A 23012-nucleotide genomic window follows, 5' to 3' on the forward strand; every position below is an offset into this window, starting at 1 on the left:
GGAAATTTCCTGACTTTGATTTCACCTAGATCTGAGCTCAGTGTTTAAATGCCCGCTGGGCACTCTTCTAGAGAGACAGTCGACATAGGGCTAAGTGGGGAGCCCAACACTACATCTGCCAACCGTGGTTTGTCATCCCTTTTCAGCTGATGCACAAGAGAAGGCAAAATTGGAAGACGGTTGCTAGAATTCTAGAAACTTCCTCTGGCCTTTCCGGCAAGTGGAGAGGAACTTGAGAGAACCATTCAAGACAGGCTGACAGGCACTCCTGAACTGAATTGAAAGGGAACAAGGTGCTTGACTCCCTGGAAAAACCCTACAGGTGAGGAGCTAGTGGGGGCTGCTTAAGTCTGCCTCTGATGGCAGAGGGAGCAGCCTCTGCTTCCAGGGCTTGTGGCAGGGTGGGGAGGAGGGCAGAGCTGCTAGGACTTTCCCAAGGGCTAAGTGCATAGCAAGCAAGTAGCTGGGTTGTTCTGGAAAGACCTCACTTAAGAGGCCTGTCTGCAGGTGGCCTGACTCAACAGAAGGCTGGGTGCAACATGCCACTAAATGCAGGAGCTGGTGGTCAACCACTGTACCATCTGAACCAGAGAATGGGTGAGTAGGGGCCCCCCAGCAAGGGGGGGGTCTCCAAAAAAATATCCCCAAAGTGAGCACACAAAAGAGGCAGCCTTTGAATATCAGCATCCAGAGTGCTCCGATGCCAGGTAACACCATCGTTAATTAGTTTCCTTTCACTGCCATAAAAAACTGGCTGGCTTCAAACAACAGAAATCTATTCTCTCAATTCTGGAGCTACAAGTTCAACCTCAAAGTGTTGGCAGGACCATGCTCCTCCAAAATCCTCTGGGGAGAATCCTTCCTTGCTTCTTGTGGCTCTAGGAGTCTCTTGGCTTGTGGTTGCATCACCCTGATGCCCACCTTGATCTTCAATGGCTTCTCCTCTGCCTCTGTGTCTTCTCTTCTGTCTTTTCTAAAGATACTCATCACTGGGGTTAGGGTCCGCCCAGGTCATCCGAGATGATCTTATCTCAGGATCTTTAACTTAATTATATCTATAAAGAGCCCCCCTCCTTTTTTAAAAAAATAAGGTGACATACATAGGTTCCAGTGTTAGGAAGTGAATATATCTTTCTGGGGGAGGCAGTGCACCATTCAATCCACAATACTAATCAGATAAAACTTTTTACCCCTCCTTCTTCCTGTGCTTATCCTGGAGAGCCCAGAAAATTGTGCAGGAAGCCGAGAAAGGGTACAAGAAGGACAGTGAAGGAATAGATCCATGTGTCCTTTGCTGGTCCACAGAGTTACAGATCACACCTGAACTGAGGGAGCATTGGTGTTTGAATTGGTTAAGTAATCGAAGATCTGATTAGAATGGACTTTTTAACAACTTAAGATTGTTTCTTTGTATTGAAAGTGATGAGAAAAATCTATGGGGAGGCAAGGGGAAGGGGAATTGGATGGAGGTAGTCAAAACACACAAACTTCCAGTTACAAGTTAGCTGCTGCTGCTGCTGTAAGTCGCTTTAGTCGTGTCCGACTCTGTGCGACCCCACAGACAGCAGACCACCAGGCTCCCCCGCCCCTGGGATTCTCCAGGCAAGAACACTGGAGTGGGTTGCCATTTCCTTCTCCAATTACAAGTTAGCAATAGGGCTATAATGTACACCGTAATAAAGATTATTAACAATCACTGTATGTTGAATATGAAAGTTGTTCAGAGTAAATCCTGGAAGCTTTCATCACAAGGAAAACAATTTTTTTCTTTTATTTTTATATGAGATGATGGATGTTCACGAAACATACTGTGGTCATCATTTCATGATGTATATGAGTCAAATCATTATGCTGTACCTTTTATACAGTGAAAGTGAAAGTTGCTCAGTCGTGTCCAACACTTTGTGACCACATGGACTATACAGTCCATGGAATTCTCCAGGCCAGAATACTGCAGTGGATTGCCTTTCCATTCTCTAGGAGATCTTCCCAACCCAGGGATCGAACCCAGGTCTCCTGCATTGCAGGCAGATTCTTTACCAACTGAGCCTCACAGGAAGCCCAAACTTATACAGTGTTGCACGTCAATTATATATCAATAAAACTGGAAGGAAAAGAAAAGCTGTTGGATTTGCTCAAGCCTCAAGCTCCAGCCCTAGAGCAGCCAAGATGCAGGAAGACAGCCAACAGTGTCTTTCAAGGCAGTGGTGAGGAAAAATTTAAAGTTTCTTCTAACTTATACCCTACAGAGCCGGGGCTGTTCAATAAATTAGATTAATAGGTGTCTCACTTTGTTCTTGTGCTGGAAACAATTTCATGGCAATAGCCTTTTGAAACTAGTCTCTTAGATTACATCTAGGATAAATCTGCAGTGCTTCAAGTTTTTAAGATGGAGTTGCTTCTCCTGTGTTACTGATTACAGCGTTAGTCCTGGTCCTGTCTCCCCTCCTTCTGGCTAAGTGGCTAAGTCACTTCGGTCATGTCTGACTCTGTGTGACCCCATAGACGGCAGCCCACCAGGCTCCCCGTCCCTGGGATTCTCCAGGCAAGAACACTGGAGTGGGTTTTCATTTCCTTCTCCAATGCATGAAAGTGAAAAGTGAAAGGGAAGTTGCTCAGTCGTGTCCAACTCTTCGCGACCCCATGGACTGCAGCCTACCAGGCTCCTCCGTCCATGGGATTTGCCAGGCAAGAGTACTGGAGTGGGGTGCCATCGCCTTCTCCGCTCCCCTCCTTCTAGGTAACGTTTATCACGTGGCTCAATCATACAGTCACGCTGCTTCCTTGAACCGTCCCCCAAGTTACCCTAGAGTAAAGGATCAGCAAAGAAGGCTGCCACTTTCTCTAGTCCTACCATCAGGGTGTCTTTACGGGATCCTGGCAGGGAAAGAATGTGTACAGGTGGGACACGCAGCATGCACAAGGCTCCTTAATGAATGTCTTCTGCTTTCATATCAACTGATGCATGCGAGGGGTTCAATAAGTACTTGTTGAATTAATTACCGCGTTAAGTACACTCATTTTCGTCCTAAGTGTTGTCAACATTTAGCCGAGCGCAGTCTTGATGGGAAACAGAAAGGGTAGTTCAACAAACTTGGATGCTCAAGAGCAACAGTGGGGCTGCTTGTTTATTTCTTTTTATTTTTTTCAATTCGTGGCTGGCTGCAGATTGCTGGCTCCAGACCAGGACCAGATTTTGGGAGCTGCGGGGGGTGGGGGGTGGGGGGTGGGGCCAGCCTCTTGCCGGCAGATCGCCCTGCGCAGACGCCACTTTCCTATAACGCATGCGTTGAGTCCCGGGCCTTGTTCTCCAGTCTGAGGGATGATTGGTTGAGCTTCCGTGGTCCCGCCCCGGCACCGGAAGCCCTCTCGGGCACCGAGGACACCGAGGACTAAGGGGTTTCGTCCGTGCTTCTCGGTGAGCGGTGTTCAGGTTTTGCCAATGTCTGTTTGGCTGCACACAGGCGACCCAGTTGTTCCCAGTGGAAGCCCACCCCGCTCGGGGAGGGTCTCAGTGTTGCCGGGCCCGGTGACCCGGACGTGCTTTCGCCTTTGCCGCTGTTCCAGCTGAGCGTGGGTAGATCCCTCAGGGCCGCCGCTCCCTGCGTGCTGGGTGCCAGGCTGTCACCCTTGGAAGTCTTGCAGCCGACTTTGCTTGTGGCTCCACCCCACCCACTGGAACCTGAACCCAGGCCAGAGTGGGCTCTTGTGCCAGTCCCTTCCCCTCGTCCCTTCCGCTGGCTATTTGCTATTGGTCGTCATAAAGCAGAAGGGCGCTAGCGCAGTATTGTGCCACTTCAGAAACTGACGCTCCTGACAGCATAATTTCTCACCATAGAGGAAGAGGCTGCCTGTATAGCCAGAGAGGTGTATCTGGGTTGTGACTAGAAATTTAATTTTTCTCTTTAGATCTTAGGTCTAAACCCGTCTAGGTTATTGCTGATTTGTTACCAGCTTTTGGGCTTCCCTGGTGGCTCAGAGGTTAAAGTGTTTGCCTAGAATGCGGGAGACCCCGGTTTAATCCCTGGATCGGGAAGATCCCATGGAGAAGGAAATGGCAACCCACTCCAGTACTTTTGCCTGGAGAATCCCATGGAGGGAAAATCCCAAGGAGGGAGGAGCCTGGTAGGCTACAGTCCATGGGTTTGCAAAGAGTCGGACAGGACTGAGCGACTTCACCTCACTTTATTACTAATTTCAAAAACCTGTTTATATTTTTTCTGTGGCCACTAGAGAGTTTTAAATTCTTTGTCTGGCTTGCTGTTATACTGCTGTTGGACACCACTGCCTGCAACCAAATCCAGCCTTTCTGTCTTTGAAAAAGATTTATCGTAGCAAAGCCATATCCGTTCATTTATATATTGTCTGTGGCTGGTGTATCTGACTCTTTGGGACCCCATGGACTGTAGCCCACCAGGCTCTTCTGTCCATGTAATTCTCTAGGCAAGAATACTGGAGTGGGTTGCCATTTCCATGTCCAGGGCATCTTCCCAACCTAGGGATTCAACCTGGGTCTCCCGCATTGCAGGCAGATTCTTTACGATCTGAACTACCCACTAACACAATATTTATTGTCTGTGGCTGCTGTTCCTGCTACAAGAACAGTGGAGCTGAGTAGTCCATACAGAAGCTGGATGGACTGCTGCAGCTGCTGCTGCTAAGTCACTTCAGTCGTGTCTGACTCTGTGTGACCCCATAGACGGCAGCCCACCAGGCTCCCCCGTCCCTGGGATTCTCCAGGCAAGAACACTGGAGTGGGTTGCCATTTCTTTCTCCAGTGCGTGGAAGTGAAAAGTGAAAGTGAAGTACTCAGTCGTGTCCAACTCTTAGCGACCTCATGGACTGTAGCCCACCAGCGTCTTCCGTCCATGGGATTTTCCAGGCAAGAGTACTGGAGTGGGGTGCCATTGCCTTCTCCTGGATGGACTACAAAGCCTAAAGTATTTACCATCTGGCCTTTTATAGAAAACAGTTTGCTGAACCTCTGCTCTAGAACAAGGTCAGGTATGGTAGATACATGTAAACCTCTTCATTGTATATATAATGAATATATATTATTCCTCTTCATTGCTGAATAATCCTCAGTTGAGCTTAGTGTGTGACATAGTTCCAAGGACTTTGTAAGGACTATCCCTTTTAATTCTCATATTAATCCTATGATGTTGCATTCTCCCTCCACCCCTCAACATGCTCATCGTACTTCTGGGAACTGTACCTTCTAGTCCTTCCTTATCCCCAAATGACTTGACTCCTGGGGACCTGATTAGCCCACAGGAGGCACTGTGCTGCTTTTGTTTTTTAACTAGGATATTTTAAAATGATTTTCTAAACTAAAATTGAGATAAGGTTGGTTTCCCGTGGAAGAAGCTGAGGGGCTTAGGCGCAGTGGGTACAAGCAAGCCAGTCTGTGGTGCAAAGGATGATGCTCACAAGCAGAGAGGGGAGAATTTGTTGAGTAATAGTGAGCCCTGGCCAGATGTTTGCGAGATGTGTATCAGTGAATGAAACAGACATCATTCTTCTGTGGTCTTGTAGGAAATGCTGACAAGAAAAAAATGATTTAGTGTGATACAGTCCAGTTCAGTCACTCAGTTGTGTCTGACTCTTTGCGACCCCATGGACTGCAGCACACCAGGTTTCCTTGTCCATCACTAACTCCCAGAGCATGATCAAACTCATGTCCATCGAATCGATGCTGCCATCCAGCCACCTCCTCCTTTGTCGTCCCCTTCTCCTGCCTTCAGTCTCTCCCAGCGTCAGGGTCTTTTCCAATGAGTCAGTTCTTTGAATCAGGTAGCCAAAGTATTGGAGCTTCAGCTTCAGCATCAGTCCTTCCAATGAATATTCAGAATTGATTTCCTTTAGGATGGACTGGTTTTATCTCCTTGAAGTCCAAGGGACTCTCAAGAATCTTCTCCAGTGCCCCAGTTCAAAAGCATCAGTTCTTCGGCGCTCAGCTTTCTGTATGGTCCAACTCTCACATCCATACGTGACTACTGGAAAAACCATAGCTTTGACGAGATGGACCTTTGTTGGCAAAGTAATGTCTGTGCTTTTTAATATGCTATCTAGGCTTGTCATAGCTTTTCTTCCAAGGAGCAAGCGTCTTTTAATTTCATGACTGCAGTCACCATCTGCAGTGATTTTGGAGCCCAAGTAAATAAAATCTCTTACTGTTTCCATTGATTCCCCATCTATTTGCCATGAAGTGATGGGACCAGATGCCGTGATCTTCGTTTTTTGAATGTTGAGTTTTAAGCCAGCTTTTTCACTCTCCTCTTTAGTGTGATATGCACCATGGGGGAAAAAATGTACAAATATTTGATGTTCTTAACAGGTTTCCTCCTCTGTAAGATGGCGGTAGCCCTGTACCTGTGAAGATGGAGATGAGCGTCTATAGCACACAGACTTTCTCCACGTGCAGTGCTTTCTGCTGTTAGGAGGTAAGTGCAGGAATGAATGCAGGGGACTGGGTACACAGTGACACTGTGTCAGAAAACATTGCAGTCGCTGGTTGGATTTGTAGAGAAGGTTTTCAGGCGAGTTGTGCACAGCAGGTTTTTTGTTTTAAACATTTCACAATTTAATGAGGCTCCCTCCAGCAGAATGTGAAGTCAGAGAGGTGGTGTGCATTCAGCCCTGGAGCATGTCGGGAACTGCCTTTGGGTGGAGGCCCACGAGCTGGGTCGGTCCTGCTTCGGGAGAGGAGTTGTGCCTGTGTGCTCAGGGCCGTGGTGATGGCTCTGGTTTAGATCACAAGTCACCTGGAGAGCTTCAATGTGCCCAGGCCTGCCTGCAGAGATTCCAATTCATTCTGTCTGGGGTGAGGCCCTGGCATTGTTTTTGTTTTGGCTGTGTAAGTTCTCCAGATGACACGGATTGGCAGGCAGGAGTGAGAGCCACACACAGGCTCAGAGAGCTAGTGGAGCAAAGTCATTGAGCTGGGGGATGCAAGTGCCTGCCAGTGATTCAGTCAGATCACAAAGGAGGCTGGAAAGGGGCTTTTCACTACTGGCCAGGGACCTTGGGCTCCATCCTGAGAGCAGAGGGGAACATCTGAAGGGCCTTAAGCAAGAAAAGGAGGGGGCCTTTTGCTGAAATCTCTAAGAGAAGATGATCCCTCTAACAAAATGTCGTGCGTAGAGTGAAAGCAGTGAAGAACTGGAGCCGGCCAGATAGCAGGAAGTAGAGGTTTGGTTTGTGTATCCCTCCTACGTGTGCCCCTTAGCAGCGGTGTCTGTCCTTGTATTTGCCAGTTTCTTGTCTGTGTTCTGCTGGGCTATCAGCTCCTTTATGGCAGAGAGTATCCCGTTAGGTTCAGCATCTATCGTGTACAAGATACATAACAGATATTTATTCAGTGAACTGTGTAGAACTCTAAACTGGACACACAGCCTACTTCATCTTTTTATGGCAGTTCTCAAAATGTTGTATCCCAGTTGCTTACATACTACAGCCTCCTAAGGCAATAAATTGCTTTCTATCAACATGACTGTCCTACAGGGAGAATAGAAAGTTTGACATCATTGAAATGTTGCAGAAAATATGGAAGAGAGACACACAGTTCTTGAGGTACTAGCCTACTGTATTCCCTGTTTGCCTGGCAAAGTAATAAAGCCTGGCCTTACAAAAATATATATGGCAGTTTCTCAAAAAATTAAAAATAGAATGCCTATATGATCCAGCAACCCCACTTTTGGGTATATACCCGACAGAATTGAAAGCAGAAAGATATTTATGCATTCATGTTCATGGCAGCATTCTTGACAAGAGCCCAAAGGTGGAAGCAATTCAAGGGTCCATCAGCAGATGGATGTATAACACAATGTGGTCTACCCATCCAGTGGAATATTATCTAGCCTTGAAAGGAGGGAAATTCTGACAGACACTCCGATGTGGATGAACCTTGAGAGCATTATGCTGTGTGAAATAAGCCTGACACAGAAAAGCAGATACTGTATGATTCCACTTATATGAGGTATCTAAAGTAGTCGAACTCAGACAGTAGAATGATGGTTACTAGGGAGTGCAGGGTAGAAAGAAGTGGAGAGCTGTTGAACAGGTGCAATTTGTTTTGCAAGACAACTAGCATTCCAAAAGCTGGTTGCACAACAGTGTCAATGTACTTAATGAACTATCCATGTCAAAATGGTTAAGATGATAAATTATATGTGCATTTTTACCACAATTAAAAATTTTTTAATGTAGAGGAACAGTAAATAAAAGCGTTATGGAATGAAGAGCAGAGTGCTTATATATATGAAACCTTTAACTTCAGTAGATTTCCATGAGTAAAGAAAAAGTTTCAACGAACAATGCTTCCATCTCCCTGAAGCCCTGAAGCTACTATTAACTTCGCCTTCAGAATCTCCTTAAAGTTCTGACCTTTCATTGAGAAATTTGACCTGAGTTAAAGATTGCCTAACCTCCTTGGGGGAACTCTAGACCAGTGTCTTATTAACCCCCTTGCTGACATTCAGCCCAGTTCAATCCTGCTTTCTCAGGTAACGATGCGTAGAGAATGAGTGTAGAACGTGAGGAGACTGAGTCCTTGCTAGGAAACGTTCCCACACATGGGGGAGGGTTCAAGTGCCCTGAGCTCCTTGTGACCGGACCATCGTGACTCCCTTGCTTGACTTCCTCCAGGTCCCGAGATCTCAAGCGGACACTGCTGAGAGCAGAAGTCAGCAAGTGAGGATGTGTATTTTTAATTTTTCTGTGCTGTCTTGCCTGCTCTTTGTTGACTGGGCCTTTGATTATTAGGAAGACCCTTTCTACTGTTGCAGTGGATTTCAATGAAATAATGACATTTACAGCAACATGGATGGACCTAGAGATTATCATTCTAAGTGAATAAGTCAGAAAGAGAAATGCAAATACTATATGATATCACTTATCTATGGAATCTAAAATATGACACAAATGAACCTATCTATGAAACAGAAACAGACTCACAGACATAGAGAACAGACTGGGGTTGCCAGGAGGACAGGGTGAGGGAGGGAAGGATTGGGAGCTTGGGATTAGCAGATGCAAACTGCTGTATACAAATGGATAAACAACAAGGTCTTACTGTAGAGCGCAGGGAACTATATTCAACATCCTGTAATAAGCCATCATGGAAAAGAATATGAAAAAGAATATTCATGTATAACTGAATCACTTTGTTATACAGCAGAAATTAACACAACATTGTAAATCAACTACAATAAAATTTTAAAAGGAACAATATATAAGTAAATGGGTAGGATTGTGTTCCAATAAAACTTTATGTACAAAAAATTAATCAGTACATAGATCTTCATTCTGATCATTCAGAAAAAGAAATGGAATTCAAAAAGGAAAGACAAGGATCTTGAAGTACCAGTTCTCGATAATTAGACAATACCACTTACAATCCAGAATCAGTGGCCCATTGAGTTCTTGTTATCTGACTTTAAAAAAGAATAATAAATAAAAAGACCACCAGGTGGTAAAAATACAAGACCCAGAACCTTGATCATGTGCACTATGCAATGGGGAAAACCAGTAGGAACCTCAGAGTTGTAGCTGTGGGTGATCACCTGTTCATATTTGGGGATCAGGTTTGAGGGGAGACGGAACTGTTTGCAATGCAGCAGTGGGCTTCTGAGGAAGGTGAGAGCCGATATGAATGCAGTCACAGGTGAGGTGAGGCTTCCCTTCTGGTGTCCTGATTCCAAGGGGCAGTAGGACTGGGATGATCCATGAACCATGGCATTTTTCAGTAAGCAAATCTCTGGAATATATAGGGTTTATTGTGAAATTGTAATAGACCCATAACTTTTCTGGTTAGGAAAACAGTGCATGTGTATACATCAATAGAAAATATAAAAAAAGAGTAAAAGAACAAACAAAAATCACTTAAGGGCTTGCCATTCAGAAAGTAACACTGTCAGGAAATTTTTGTATCTATTTTCAGTCTTTTGTCTTCACACGTGATTTGTAAATAAAGTTTGGATCAGACTTTAGATCCCACAAGCTGTGCAGCACGACCAGAAAAAATAGTAAAGATAAAAATAAACGGACTTTAGATGTTGTTTTTATTTTTATTAATTTTTAGCTTTTTTTTTTTTTTTGGTCACACTGCACAGCTTCTGGGATCTTGGTCCCCCGAACAGGGATTGAACCCAGGCCCTCAGCAGTGAGACTACTGAGTCCTAACCACTGGACTGCCAAGGCATTCCCTCGATGTTGTTTTTAAAAAACAGCTGTGTTCAGATACACTTTTTATACTATTAGTTCACCTAGTTTAAGTGTATAGTTTAGTGGGTTTTTTTAAATCATATTCACAGCTGTGCAATGGTTACCACAGTCAATTTGAGAGAAGAATTTGTACCTCCCCCAAGAAAAGCTGTGTACCCATTAATAGCCACCGCCTCTTCATTCCACCCAACTGGTTCCCCGATTCCCTCCATCCCAGCCCTTGTCCACCACGAATTTACATTCTGTCTCTAGATTTGTGTATTCTGGACATCTCATGTAAATGAAATCATACAATATGTGGTCTTCTGTGTCTTCAATTTAGCATAAAGCTTTGAAGGCTCATCCATGTTATCTGTATCAGAATTTCATTTTATTGACAACATCCCATTGTATGGATATATTAGGGTTTGTTTCTCGATTCCTCAGTTGATAGACATTTGTATTGTTTCCACTTTTTGTCTGTTACAAGCCACGCTGCTATGAATGTTTGTGTGCAAGCCTAACCATTTGGAACCTCATCGTTTCTTCTAAGTTTGCAGAAAATTCTTACAAAAACAGCCTCCACATCTCCCATTTCCTTAAAGTAAATTTTTAGAAATAGAATTGCTGACTAAAAGGACCTTAAGCTTTACAGCACTTGTCAGGTGGTGTCTAGGAAGACTGCATTAACTATCTCTATAATCACTTCAGTGTGGTGAACCTGTGTGTCTTTGGTGATTGTTATTTAATATCACGTGCTATAATACAAGAGTCCATGGAGTCTTGAAAAGATGATATCCCTGCCATCAAAATGCTTTTGTTCACATTTAGACCAAACAGGCAGATACAGATCCAAGGGTATTTTGTAGGCAAAGTTGTGTGCATTAGGTGGAGAGACAAAGAGACGGGTTAGATAAAGTGAACTTTTGCCTCCTCGGGATGAGGTTCACACAGACATAACCAGCTTTTTACACCTAAAAGTGGTGGTGGGAGGGCGGAGAAAGGAAATGGAACGAAACTCTGGCCTAGGGACCCGTTAGTCCAAAGTCCTAAACCCTCTGGATTGCAGAGTCAGAACCTTGACCCCGATGTTCAGAAGATGTAGACGTCAGCACCGCATGGCCTGGTGACTGTTGGGGCCCATCTGACCTGCGTCCAGCTGCCTCCCAACCTGTGGTGTTTCATCATTTCTGTAGATTCCTTGGGACTTCTGAACAGCATCTGATTTTGGCTCTGTTTTTCATGCTTTTATATTCAGAAAAGTCCTACTTCAAGACTATAAAATCAGGGAATTCCCTGGCAGTCCAGCAGTTAGAACTCCATGCTTCCACTCCAGGGAACCCGGGTTCAGCCCCTGATCAGAGAACTAAGATCCCCCAAGCCAGTCAGTCAGTTCAGTCGCTCAGTTGTGTCCGACTCTGCAACCCCATGGACTGCAGCATGCCAGCCCTCCCTGTCCATGACCACCTCCTGGAGTTTACTCAAACTCATGTCCATTGAGTCAGTGATGCCATCCAACCATCTCATCCTCTGCTGTCCCCTTCTCCTTCCGCCTTCAGTCTTTCCCAGCATCAGGGTCTTTTCCAGTAAGTCGATTCTTCGCATCAGGTGGCCAAAGTATTGGAGTTTCAGCTTCAGCATCAGTCCTTCCAATGAATATTCAGGACTGATCTCCTTCAGGATGGACTGGTTGGATCTCCTTGCAGTCCAAGGGACCCTCAAGAGTATTCTCCAACACCACAGTTCAAAAGCATCAATTCTTCGGTGCTCAGCTTTCTTTATAGTCCAGTTCTCAAATCCATATATGACTCCTGGAAAAACCATAGCCTTGACTAGACGGACATTTGTTGGCAAAGTAATGTCTCTGCTTTTTAATATGCTGTCTAGGTTGGTCATAACTTTTCTTCCAAGGAGTAAGTGTCTTTTAATTTCATGGCTGCAGTCACCATCTGCAGTGATTTTGGAACCCCAAAAAATAAAAGTCTGCCACTGTTTCCACTGTTTCCCCATCTGTTTGCCATGAAGTGATGGGACCGGATGCCATGATCTTAGTTTTCTGAATGTTGAGTTTTAAGCCAACTTTTTCACTCTCCTCTTTCACTTTCATCAAGAGGCTCTTTAGTTCTTCTTCACTTTCTGCCATAAGGGTGGTGTCATCTGCATATCTGACGTTATTGATATTTCTCCCGGCAATCTTGATTCCAGTTTGTGCTTCCTCCAGCCCAGCATTTCTCATGATGTACCCTGCATATAAGTTAAATAAGCAGGGTGACAATATACAGCCTTGACATGCTCCTTTCCTGATTTGGAACCAGTCTGTTGTTCCGTGTCCAGTTCTGTATGTTGCTTCTTGACCTGCATACAGATTTCTCAGGAGGCAGGTCGGGTGGTCTGATATTACCATCTTTTTAAGAATTTAGGTTCAGCCCCTAATTGGAGAACTAAGATCCCACAAGCCACAGTACAGCCAATAAAAGCTATATATTAAAAAAAGTAAAACTATAAAATCAGCAAGGACTTCAGTTTAAATAGCTGAACACGGGGGAAAATAGTCTGGCCTCCTCAGCCTTTCCCCATGGACGCTGACATTGGCATGTTTTCATTCCCAACATAGCCACCAAATTCCACACACAGGAGTTGACTAGTCTTGATCTGGAAAGGGCATTCATTTGTAAATGTAGAGATGGGAAAGTTACAGCAGCTCTTTCAGCAAGCCTCCTTTAAGCAATTGTTAATGCAGAGGCTGTTTACAGGGCCGCTGTTTGTTTTGTTGGTTTTTTTTGTTATTGTTTTAACTACTGAGACTCATACTTTTGAGACTGAACCATACTGCATTGCAGATTGCATTTTCTAACATGTCACACCCACTTTTATCACCTAACTCTTTCTCTGCCTGGCTCAGATGGTAAAGAATCCACCTGCAATGCAGAAGCTCTGAGTTCTATCCCTGGCTTGGGAAGATCCCCTGGAGAAGGGAAAGGCTACCCACTCCAGTATTCTGGCCTGGAGAATTCCATGGATTGTATAGTCTCTGGGGTCACAAAGAGTCAGACAAGACTGAGCGACTTTCTTCTTCTTTTCTCTGCCTAGGTAACTGGCAGAGAGCACGGTGCATGTATGACGGAGCTGCGCCTGGCAAACACAAGCTTGAGAACCTGGAAAGCCCTTTTTTCTTGGCAGCTCAAACGATGTCTGACAAGAACCAGATAGCGGCCAGAGTTTCCCTTATCGAGCAGCTGATGTCTCAAAGGAATTTTGAGGATCTCGGCCATCACCTCACTGTGCTGGAAACTCTGCATGTAACTCCAGAGCACCTTCAGGAGACGGGGGTGGTCAGGGCGGTGTACAGAGTCCTCAAAAACTGCCCCACAGGGGCTTTGAAGCAGAAAGCCAAGCGTTTGCTGTCAGAATGGAAAGCGCTGTATAAGGATACTCTCTGCAAGCCAGAGGGCAGCCCTAAACGATTTCCTCCGGGTGGAAGTCAAGAAGAAAATCGAGGACTTCCTCCTGACCCAAATCAGGAGGAGGAGGTACGGGGTGGCTCAAGGTATAATTGTCTGGTCACATCCCAAGATGTGGCGGGATCTGTTGAAACGATCATGCCGGAAGACAGCTGCAGCAGAGTGGAGACTAAGGCAGTGCCTCTCAGTGCCTGGGACCCTCAGTCCACCGACCTGGCAGAGAGTGGGCAGCTGGACCCCATAGTGCCTGTGAGAGCCAGATGCACAGAGCTGCTGTACGAAGCTCTAACTGCTTCCTCCCCATCCCAGCCCAGAGCCCACGTGTGGTCCAACTTGGCACAAGAAATCGAAGCACACGTTTTTGCCCTTCACCCTAAGAACCTCCAAAAATACAAAACATGCATCCGCAGCAAAGTGGCCAATCTAAAGAACCCCCGCAATTCTCACTTACAGCAGAACTTGCTCTCTGGGACCATGTCTCCGAGAGAATTTGCCAAAATGACCGCCATGGAGATGGCCAGCCAGGAACTGAAGCAGTTGAGAGCCTCCTACACGAAATCTGCCTTACGGGAACATTACCTGCCCCAAGTGGTGGAGGGCACACCGACGAGGAAAATAAAATGCGAGCGCTGTGAGAAATTCAACTGCCAGGTCACTGTCATCCCCAGAGGGACACTCTTCCTTCCAAGTTGGGTGCGGAATGCAGGCCCAGATGAAGAAATGATGACCTATGTCATCTGCAATGAATGTGGGGAGCAGTGGTATCATAGCAAGTGGGTGTGCTTGTGATTATAAATAAATGTTCTTTTAACAGCAGATAACTGAAGTGATATCTTTTATCTGTACCACCTTTTTATGCTTGTCTTTTAAATCTTATACATACTATTCTTTTTCTTAATTGAGGTATAGTTAATTTATAATGTTTTACTAGTCTCAAGTATACGTATGGCAAAGTGATTCAGTTCAGTTCAGTCGCTCAGTCATGTCTGACTCTTTGTGACCCCATGGACTGCAGCATGCCAGGCTTTCCTGTCCATCACCAACTCCCAGAGTTTACTCAAACTCATGTCCATTGAGTGGGTGATGCCATCCGACCATCTCATCCTCTGTTGTCCCCTTCTCCTCCTGCCTTCAATCTTTCCCAGCATCAGGGTCTTTTCAAATGAGTCAGCTCTTCCCATCAGGTGGCCAAAGTATTGGAGTTTCAGCTTCAGCATCAGTCCTTCCAATGAACACTCAAGACTGATCTCCTTTAGGATGGACTAGTTGGATCTCCTTGCAGTCCAAGGGACTCTCAAGAGTCTTCTCCAACACCACAGTACAAAAGCATCAATTCTTTGGTGCTCAGCTTTCTTTATAGTCCAACTCTCACATCCATACATGACTACTGGAAAAACCATAGCCTTGACTAGACGGACCTTTGTTGGCAAAGTAATGTCTCTGCTTTTTCCAAGGAGTATGCATCTTTTAATTTCATGGCTGCAGTCACCATCTGCAGTGATTTTGGAGCTCCCAAAAATAAAATATGCCACTGTTTCCCCATCTATTTCCCATGAAGTGGTGGGACCGGATGCCATGATCTTCGTTTTCTGAATGTTGAGTTTTAAGCCAACTTTTTCACTCTCCTCTTTCACTTTCATCAAGAGGCTCTTTAGTTCTTCTTCGCCTTCTACCATAAGGGTGGTGTCATCTGCATATCTGATGTTATTGGTATTTCTCCTGGCAATCTTAATTCCAGCTTGTGCTTTATCCAGCCCAGCATTTCTCATGATGTACTCTGCATATAAGTTAAATAAGCAGGGTGAGAATACACAGCCTTGATGTACTCCTTTCCCAATTTGGAACCAGTCTGTTGTCCAGTTCTAACTGTTGCCTCCTGACCTGCATACAGATTTCTCAAGAGGCAGGTCAGGTGGTCTGGTATTCCCATCTCTTTCAAAAATTTCCAGAGTTTATTGTAATCTACACAGTCAAAGGTTTTCAGAGAAGGCAATGGGAACCCACTCCAGTACTCTTGCCTGGAAAATGCCATGGACGGAGGAGCCTGGTAGGCTGCAGTCCATGGGGTCTCTGAGAGTCGGGCATGACTGAGTGACTTCACATTCACTTTTCACTTTCATGCATTGGAGAAGGAAATGGCAACCCACTCCAGTATTCCTGCCTGGAGAATCCCAGGGACAGAGGAGCCTAGTGGGCTGCCATCTATGGGGTCACACAGAGTCAGACATGACTGAAGCGATGCAGCAGCAGCAACAGCAGCAGCAAAGGTTTTGGCATAGTCAATAAAGGAGAAATAGATGTTTTCCTGGAACTCTCTTGCTTTTCTGATGATTCAGCAGATGTTAGCAATTTGATCTCTGTTTCTGCTGCCTTTTCTAAAACCAGCTTGAACATCTGGAAGTTCACAGTTCACATATTGTTAAAGTGTGGCTTGGAGAATTTTGAGCATTACTTTGCTAGCATGGACTTCCCTGGTGGCTCAGACAGTGAAGCGTCTGTCTACAATGCAGGAAACCTGGGTTTGATCCCTGGGTTGGGAAGATCCCCTGGAGAAGGAAATGGCAATGCACTCCAGTACTGTTGCCTGGAAAATCCCATGGACAGAGGAGCCTGGTAGGCTACAGTCCATGGGGTCGCAGAGAGTCAGACATGACTGAGCAACCTCATTTTCCTTTCCTTTTGCTAGCGTGTGAGATGAGTGCAATTGTGTGGTAGTTTGAGAATTCTTTGTGCTTTGTTGGGGGATAGTTTGACCACGCACCACCCCAGGACAATTACATCTGGATCTGTGGAATGCCTGGAGGAGGAAATGGCAACCCACCCCAATATCCTCTCCTGGAGAATCCCATGGACAGAGGAGCCTGGAGCGCTACAGTCTGTGGGGTCACAAAGAGTCGGACATGACTGAGCAACTAACACTTTGCCTTTTTACTATGGGGATGCCGCCCAGCATCAACATTTCTGTTTTCTTTCCTCAAGTTACTTGAAGTTGCAATCAGAGTTCCAAAGGCTTGCAGTTGATCCTCTTGTCACCTTTAAGAAAAGTGTTATTTTGTAGACTTCACAGTTGAGGAAATGTCCACAGAGGTCCTGTGGCTCACCTCGGCAACACAACCGTAAATACTCACACTTGGACTGCGGCTAGATTTTCTTCCTTCCAGTTCCTGTCTGAGACGGCTTCCATACTGACTCCTGAGAAATAGAGCCCTGGAGATGTGAGACTAAAAGAATAGTGTCTTCAAGATCCCACATTGGCAGATGTGAGCTTTGTTGTTTTCCATTCTCTTTTCTCTTTCCACTTTACAGGTCTCCCTGGAGCCCTGAAAGTTCCCCTATTAATTCCAGGTAGAATTTTGTTTCCAGCCCTCTTGCTCAGTCATAGGAGTCACACATTGTTTTTCCTCCACACAATTTCTCCAGAGTACATAAACTCTTTAGGACATTTGGTTATTGATGTTAGGAAGTCTTCATGTCCTCAAGGGCATGTGTTTAGATCTGTAGGGGAGTAAAAAAAAAAACAAAAACCCTAGACTCTGTAGCTGGGACCCTGCAAATTAGAACTGCGGAAAGACAGACAAAGGAACCAGAGAGAAGTCAAGTTTATTTACATGTGCAGCACCTATACCTGCAGGAGAAACTCAGTGATGAGTAACTCAAAGGGATGGTTAGAACTTGGGCTTAGACAACATTTTAAGAAAGAACAGTTCATTTGTAGAGAAGGACCAAGAAAGTGAAGTCGCTCAGTCGTGTCCCACTCTTTGGGACCCCATGGACTGTAGCCTGCCAGGCTCCTCCGTCGTCCATGGGATTTTCCAGGCAAGAGTACTGGAGTGAGTTGCCATTTCCTTCTCCAGGGGATCTTCCTGGCCCAAGGATCAAACCCCGGTCTCCCGTATTGTAGGCAGACACTTTACGTCTGAGCCATGAGAGCAGAGACAACAAATTTCAGTGAAATTCCAACTAATACCAAGGAAAATGGCTGAAGGCTTTTAGGGGCAGCAGGCTGTGGGAAGGTCCTTTAGCTGGGGAAACGATGGACGATATGGGTCGTCTAGTATGGTTTGTGTAGACTCCTCTCTGTGCCATGCTACCTCCAGTGATCGGGTGCTTATCCCCTGGTAGGGAATTCACAAGGGGGATTTTGGGTCTGCTTTCAGGCAGTTGGGGGAGGGCAGAGAGCTCAGCCATGTTTCCTCTTTTTCGTGTGCTTTCAGTTCCAATGATCTTTCTGCCCTTGTATTTTTTTTTCTTTTTTTTCTCTTTTAATTAGAGGCTAATTACTTTACAATATTGTATTGGTTTTGCCATACATCAACATGAATCTGCCACAGGTGTACACGTGTTCCCAATCCTGAACCCTGCTTTTGTAAAAACTGGCATTAACCTCTCAGAGGAAGTCCGTTACCTCGGTCTTTGAATCTCCCAATGTTTGTCTCCTCAAGGAAAAGGGAATCACTTCTGTGAAGTTTTTGTAAATAGTGTCAAACCAACCTGTATAATGTTGAAATACAACAGTCCATCTGTATGATTACAGCTTATTTTTTTTAGAAGTTCATAGAATTTTACTTTTTATCGTTTTCACTATAGTGTGTAAGTTACCTCCAAACCTACACATTTTCACCAGATCTTCTTTCTTTACTCTCCTAAGACCCTTTGGCAGAGCTCTGAAGTCTTCATGGACTATACAGTTTACCTGCCTCATGACAGAATTCCCCCAAATGTGCAGAACATACAAAGCAAATATGTGTTTTCAAACGGTTTTAAAGAAAGCAGCTTGAGGCCCTCTGGGAGGAATTCTGTTACGCTATCTTTCTCCTGGAGGCTTCCGAGCACTGCCTGTTGTGATGTAAAGTCTTTTAAAGAAGAACTCTGCACAGCCAACTAGAACTTCAAGGTTCACCAAGTGTGGTTTCGTGTGACTTGCTTGGAGTGGTCTTCAAAACTATTCAGTGGTTAGAAAAGAGCACAGCACGTGAAACCCGCGTAGGATCAGTTCACGTCAGGGTTTATCTTTTGTTTGGGGGCTTTGGGGGTGTGTTTTAGGGGGTAGGATTTTGTTTGGTTTTTATTTTGGTGTTTTTTGTTTGTACCAGAATTTTTTAAACTGAATGTGCACATGAATGGAAGCACTTGAAATGGAAATTCCTTTATTCTCCAAGATCTAAAAATCTGAGTTGTCTTCCTCATTTTGTATCAACTTTGTCAGTGAGTTGTAACTATAGATAGAAAAATAGTAATCTGTTTTTTTTTTTTCTTTTAGTCAGTGAGAGAGCATTACATTTTCTAAGTTGATCACCTTCCCTGTTGACTCAGACGGTAAAGAATCTGCCTGCAATGTGGGAGACCCAGGTTTGATCCCTGGGTCAGGAAGATCCCCTGGAGAAGGGAATGGCAACCCACTCCAGGATTCTTGCCTGGAGAATCCCATGGATAGAGGGATAGAGGAGCCTAGCAGGCTACAGTCCATGGGGTCACAAAGAGTCGGACACAAGGGAGCAACTGACATGTATATGTATGCATGTCTTCTTCATTTTGTATCACCTTTTTCAGTGAGTGTTGCAGCTATAGATAGGAAAATAGTAACTGGTTTTTGTTTTCTTTTAGTCAATGAGAGAGCATTACATTTTCCAAGTATAGATAAGAGTTCTTATACATCCTATGCTTATCTCCTGAAAAGAAAGGGGTTTTCTTTTAAAGTGCTCATGGGGTAAAGGAGCTCTCATTTCTGTTAAAATCATTTTTACAAGGACAGCAAGTCCAAAGGCCCCAGGATGGGAGGGTGTCTGACACAGACAGGGTACAGGCAGAGTCTGTCAGAGCTGAGGCACAGTAGGAGGAAGGGAATGAAAGATCCAGGAGACGCCAGGCTCATGAGGGCCCTGGGGAGTCATGATGAGGACTTTGGAATTTCTGCCAAGCTTGATAGGAAGCCATGGTAGCTGAGGGTGGGTAGTGATCCAATTTGAATGACCTCAGGAAGCATCTCTCTGGCTGCTGTGTGAAGGCAGATGAGGAGGGAAGCAAGGCAGGGGCCCCAGTGTCATTTAACTGGTTTCTAGCAAGAGAGCACAAAGACTGCACTCCTTGCATCCTTACAGTTGATGGAGTCCTCGGTGATGGGACTGAGGACACACTACCCCATCTGTCAGTTTGGCATAGTGAATATTTTAAGGTGAAGGAATCTGAGAAATGGCAGGGGCAGGAAGGTCTCTGCCCTTCCCCCAAGGCAGGTCATAAGACCCTCAGGTTAGAGGTGCCCCTCACCCCCATACCCGAGGAGAGGAGCATTCCTTTCTCTGCAGATGGAGTGATGCTGGAGGGAATCTGAAGGAACTGTCCTTGCTGGGTTACCCCCAGTTGAAACTTCCCATGACTTTCCACCCTTCTTCAGATCTAGTATAGAAACACTCAGGGGTAACTGTTTCTTTGAGTCTCCATTTCCTTATGAAGCCTCCCAGATTGGATAAAATTTATATTACAGAAATGTGTGTGCTTTGTTCTTTTTTTCCTTTAATTTTTATTGGAGTATAGTCAATTTACAATGTTGTGTTAGTTCCAGGTGTACAGCAAAGTGGATTGATTATACATACACATATATCTACCCTTTTTTTATATTCTTTTCCCATATAGGTCGTTACAGACAATTGAGTAGAGTTCCCTGTGGTACAGAGTAGGTCCTTGTTGGTTATCTATTTCATATACTGTGGTGTGCGTATGTCCATGTGTGTATGTCCATTCCAACGTCCCAATTTATCCTCCCCACATCCCCTAACCACCCGGTAACCATAAGTTTGTTTTCTCCATCTGTAACTCAGTTTCTGTTTTGTAGATAAGTTTGTACCTTTAAAAAAATATATTCCACATAAAAGCAATATCACATATTTGTCTTTCCCTGTCTGACTAACTTCACTTAGTCTGACAATCTCCAGGTCCATCCATGATGCTGCAAATGGCATTATTGCATTCTTCTTATGACTAATACTCCTTTGTATATGTGTAGCACATCTTCTTTATCCTTTCCTCTGCTGATGGCTATTTAGGCTGTTTCCATGTCTCGGCTATTGTAAATAGCGCTATGAGTATAGTGGTTCATGTATCTCTTCAAATTATGGTTTTCTCTGGATATATGCCCAGGATTGCTGGATCATATGCTAGCTCTGGTTTTCAGTTTTTTAAGGAACCTCCACACTCTTTTCCATAGTGGCTGTCTGTACCAGTTTATATTCCCAGTAACAGTGTAGGAGGGTTCCCTTTTCTCCACATTCTCTCCAGCATTTATTGTTTGTACATTTTTTAAATGACGACCATTGATACCTCCGGAGAAGGCAATGGCACCCCTCTCCAGTACTCTTGCCTGGAAAATCCCATGGATGGAGGAGCCTGGTAGGCTGTAGTCCATGGGGTCGCTACCAGTCGGACACCACTGAGCGACTTCACTTTCACTTTTCACTTTCACGCATTGGAGAAGGAAATGGCAACCCACTCCAGTGTTCTTGCCTGGAGAATCCCAGGGATGGCGGAGCCTGGTGGGATGCCGTCTATGGGGTCGCACAGAGTTGGACACGACTGAAGTGACTTAGCTGCAGTAGCAGCAGCATTGATACCTCATTGTAGTTCTGATTTGCATTTTTGTAATAATTAGTGATATTCAGCATCTTTTCATGTGCCTCTTGGCCATCTGTATGTCTACTTTCGAGAAATGTCTATGTAGATCTTCCGCCCATTTTTTGATTGATTTGTTTTCCTTACTTTTGATATTGAGCTGCATGAACTGTTTGTATATTTTGGAGATTAAGCCCTTGTTGGTTGCTTCATTTGCAAATATTTTCTCCCATTCTGAAGGTTGTCTTTTCGTTTTATTCATGGTTTCCTTTGCTGTGCTAAAGCTTTTAAGTTTAATTACATCCCATGTGTTTGTTTTTTGTTTTTATTTTTGTTACTCTAGAAGATGGATCAAAAACAATCTTCCTGCTATTTATGGCAAAGTGTGTTCTGTCGATGTTTTCCTCTAATAAGAGTTTTATAGTATCCAGCCTTACATTTAGGCCTTTAATCCATTTTGAGTTTATTTTTGTGTATGGTGTTAGGGAGTGTTCTAGTGTCATTCGTTTACATGTATCTGTCCAGTTTCCCAACCGTGTATACTTTGTTTTGACTAATCTGTCTTTCGTTTCAGAGCCCCAGCCAAGAACTAGATGGTTAGGAGAGAAAATGATTTTTTCTTTTCCTACATTGGCAGTTTTGGAAATGGATGTTTCATAAAATACCACAACCCTGAATTCCCAACCCATGATCTATAATTAAAAACATAACAAACAGCACAGAAATTCGGCACAAGTATAGCTTGGCTCCTGCTTGCCCTAGTTACGGGGAATACCCGCACAGGACATATACATCAGTGTTATACTTGACTGTGGCAGGGTGTCTTCATGGGTTTTCACACATCGCTCTCCTTTTGTCCATGCTGCTTTTTTTTGAGATTAAAAATTGGATACAATTGCAGCTCTGTCTCTCCTCTGAGCACTTCCTGTGATGAGAGGTTCCTTTCATTCCTGATTACCATTTCTAAACACCAGTCAGGAAGCCTGCAACTAGCAGGGCTCCACTGCCTTTAAAAGGACTGGGCCTTCATCTTTTAGGTCAGATTTGCTTTGTTATCTATAACTTCCCAGTAAATGGTAAATATTTTCCTAAAATATTTTTTCATCCCTCAGAGGTATTTACTGTAAATACCTTGATTGTAAAAGGTGCCTTCTTGCTTTCAGAAGAACCCACAATCTGACAACTTCATATAGTCCCATTTCCATTATTGATAACTTCCTATTGTCCCACTGATGAAAACGTCATATAGTCCCATTTACAGTATGATAACTTCATATAGTCTCATTTACCTTATTACTTAAAATTAGGTTTCCATAGATGTTACTAAGCTTTACTAGAAATGCTATAAAGTGATGATTGCACATTGTTTTATACTCTGCCAGGTGTTGGGGGTAAAGAGATGAGCTAGACACCATCCTAAGCCTCAGGACCCACAACATGCAGGTGATGTAGCCACAGTCATTTTCTATTTCAAGAACTGTAAGAGAGGCACAGGTGCAAGGGGCCCAGTGAGTCAGGGAAGGCTTTAAGAGGCTGTGACCCCTAGGGCAAATCTTGAGAGCAAGTAAGCCAGGCAGAGGAAGCAAGGATGATGTTCTACCACTGGACCTGCTAGATCCTGACACTTTATATACAGCATCTCATTTAAGCCTCACAACTAGCCAGCCAGCAACTTAAGTGATGAGAAAACTGAGGCTAAGAGACATTAAATTACTTGCCCAGGGTACACAAAGACAAAGCCAGGGC

General features: G+C 44.6%; 1 protein-coding gene across 4 annotated transcripts; it reads left to right on the forward strand.

The window, feature by feature from the left end:
• The first annotated feature begins 3316 nt into the window (after window positions 1-3316).
• On the forward strand, window positions 3317-14482 carry TCEANC (transcription elongation factor A N-terminal and central domain containing). 4 transcript variants are annotated; one of them, XM_027535024.1, is made up of 4 exons: window positions 3317-3418; window positions 6338-6443; window positions 8647-8691; window positions 13294-14482. In XM_027535024.1, the coding sequence occupies exon 4, from the start codon at window positions 13317-13319 to the stop codon at window positions 14451-14453; it is 1137 nt and encodes a 378-aa protein (XP_027390825.1). In that variant the 5' UTR covers window positions 3317-3418; window positions 6338-6443; window positions 8647-8691; window positions 13294-13316; the 3' UTR covers window positions 14454-14482. The 4 variants fall into 4 exon arrangements, with proteins under 4 accessions (XP_027390825.1, XP_027390822.1, XP_027390824.1 ...); XM_027535021.1 differs by lacking the exon at window positions 8647-8691; XM_027535023.1 differs by lacking the exons at window positions 3317-3418; window positions 8647-8691 and adding an exon at window positions 4855-5004.
• Window positions 14483-23012: the final 8530 nt, after the last annotated feature.

This window comes from Bos indicus x Bos taurus, chromosome X (assembly GCF_003369695.1).
Source record: "Bos indicus x Bos taurus breed Angus x Brahman F1 hybrid chromosome X, Bos_hybrid_MaternalHap_v2.0, whole genome shotgun sequence".
NCBI lineage: Eukaryota > Metazoa > Chordata > Mammalia > Artiodactyla > Bovidae > Bos > Bos indicus x Bos taurus.

Bases quoted from the DNA above. Each gene is read 5' to 3' on its own strand.
- TCEANC (XM_027535024.1), top strand. From the start codon at position 13,317: ATGTATGACGGAGCTGCGCCTGGCAAACACAAGCTTGAGAACCTGGAA.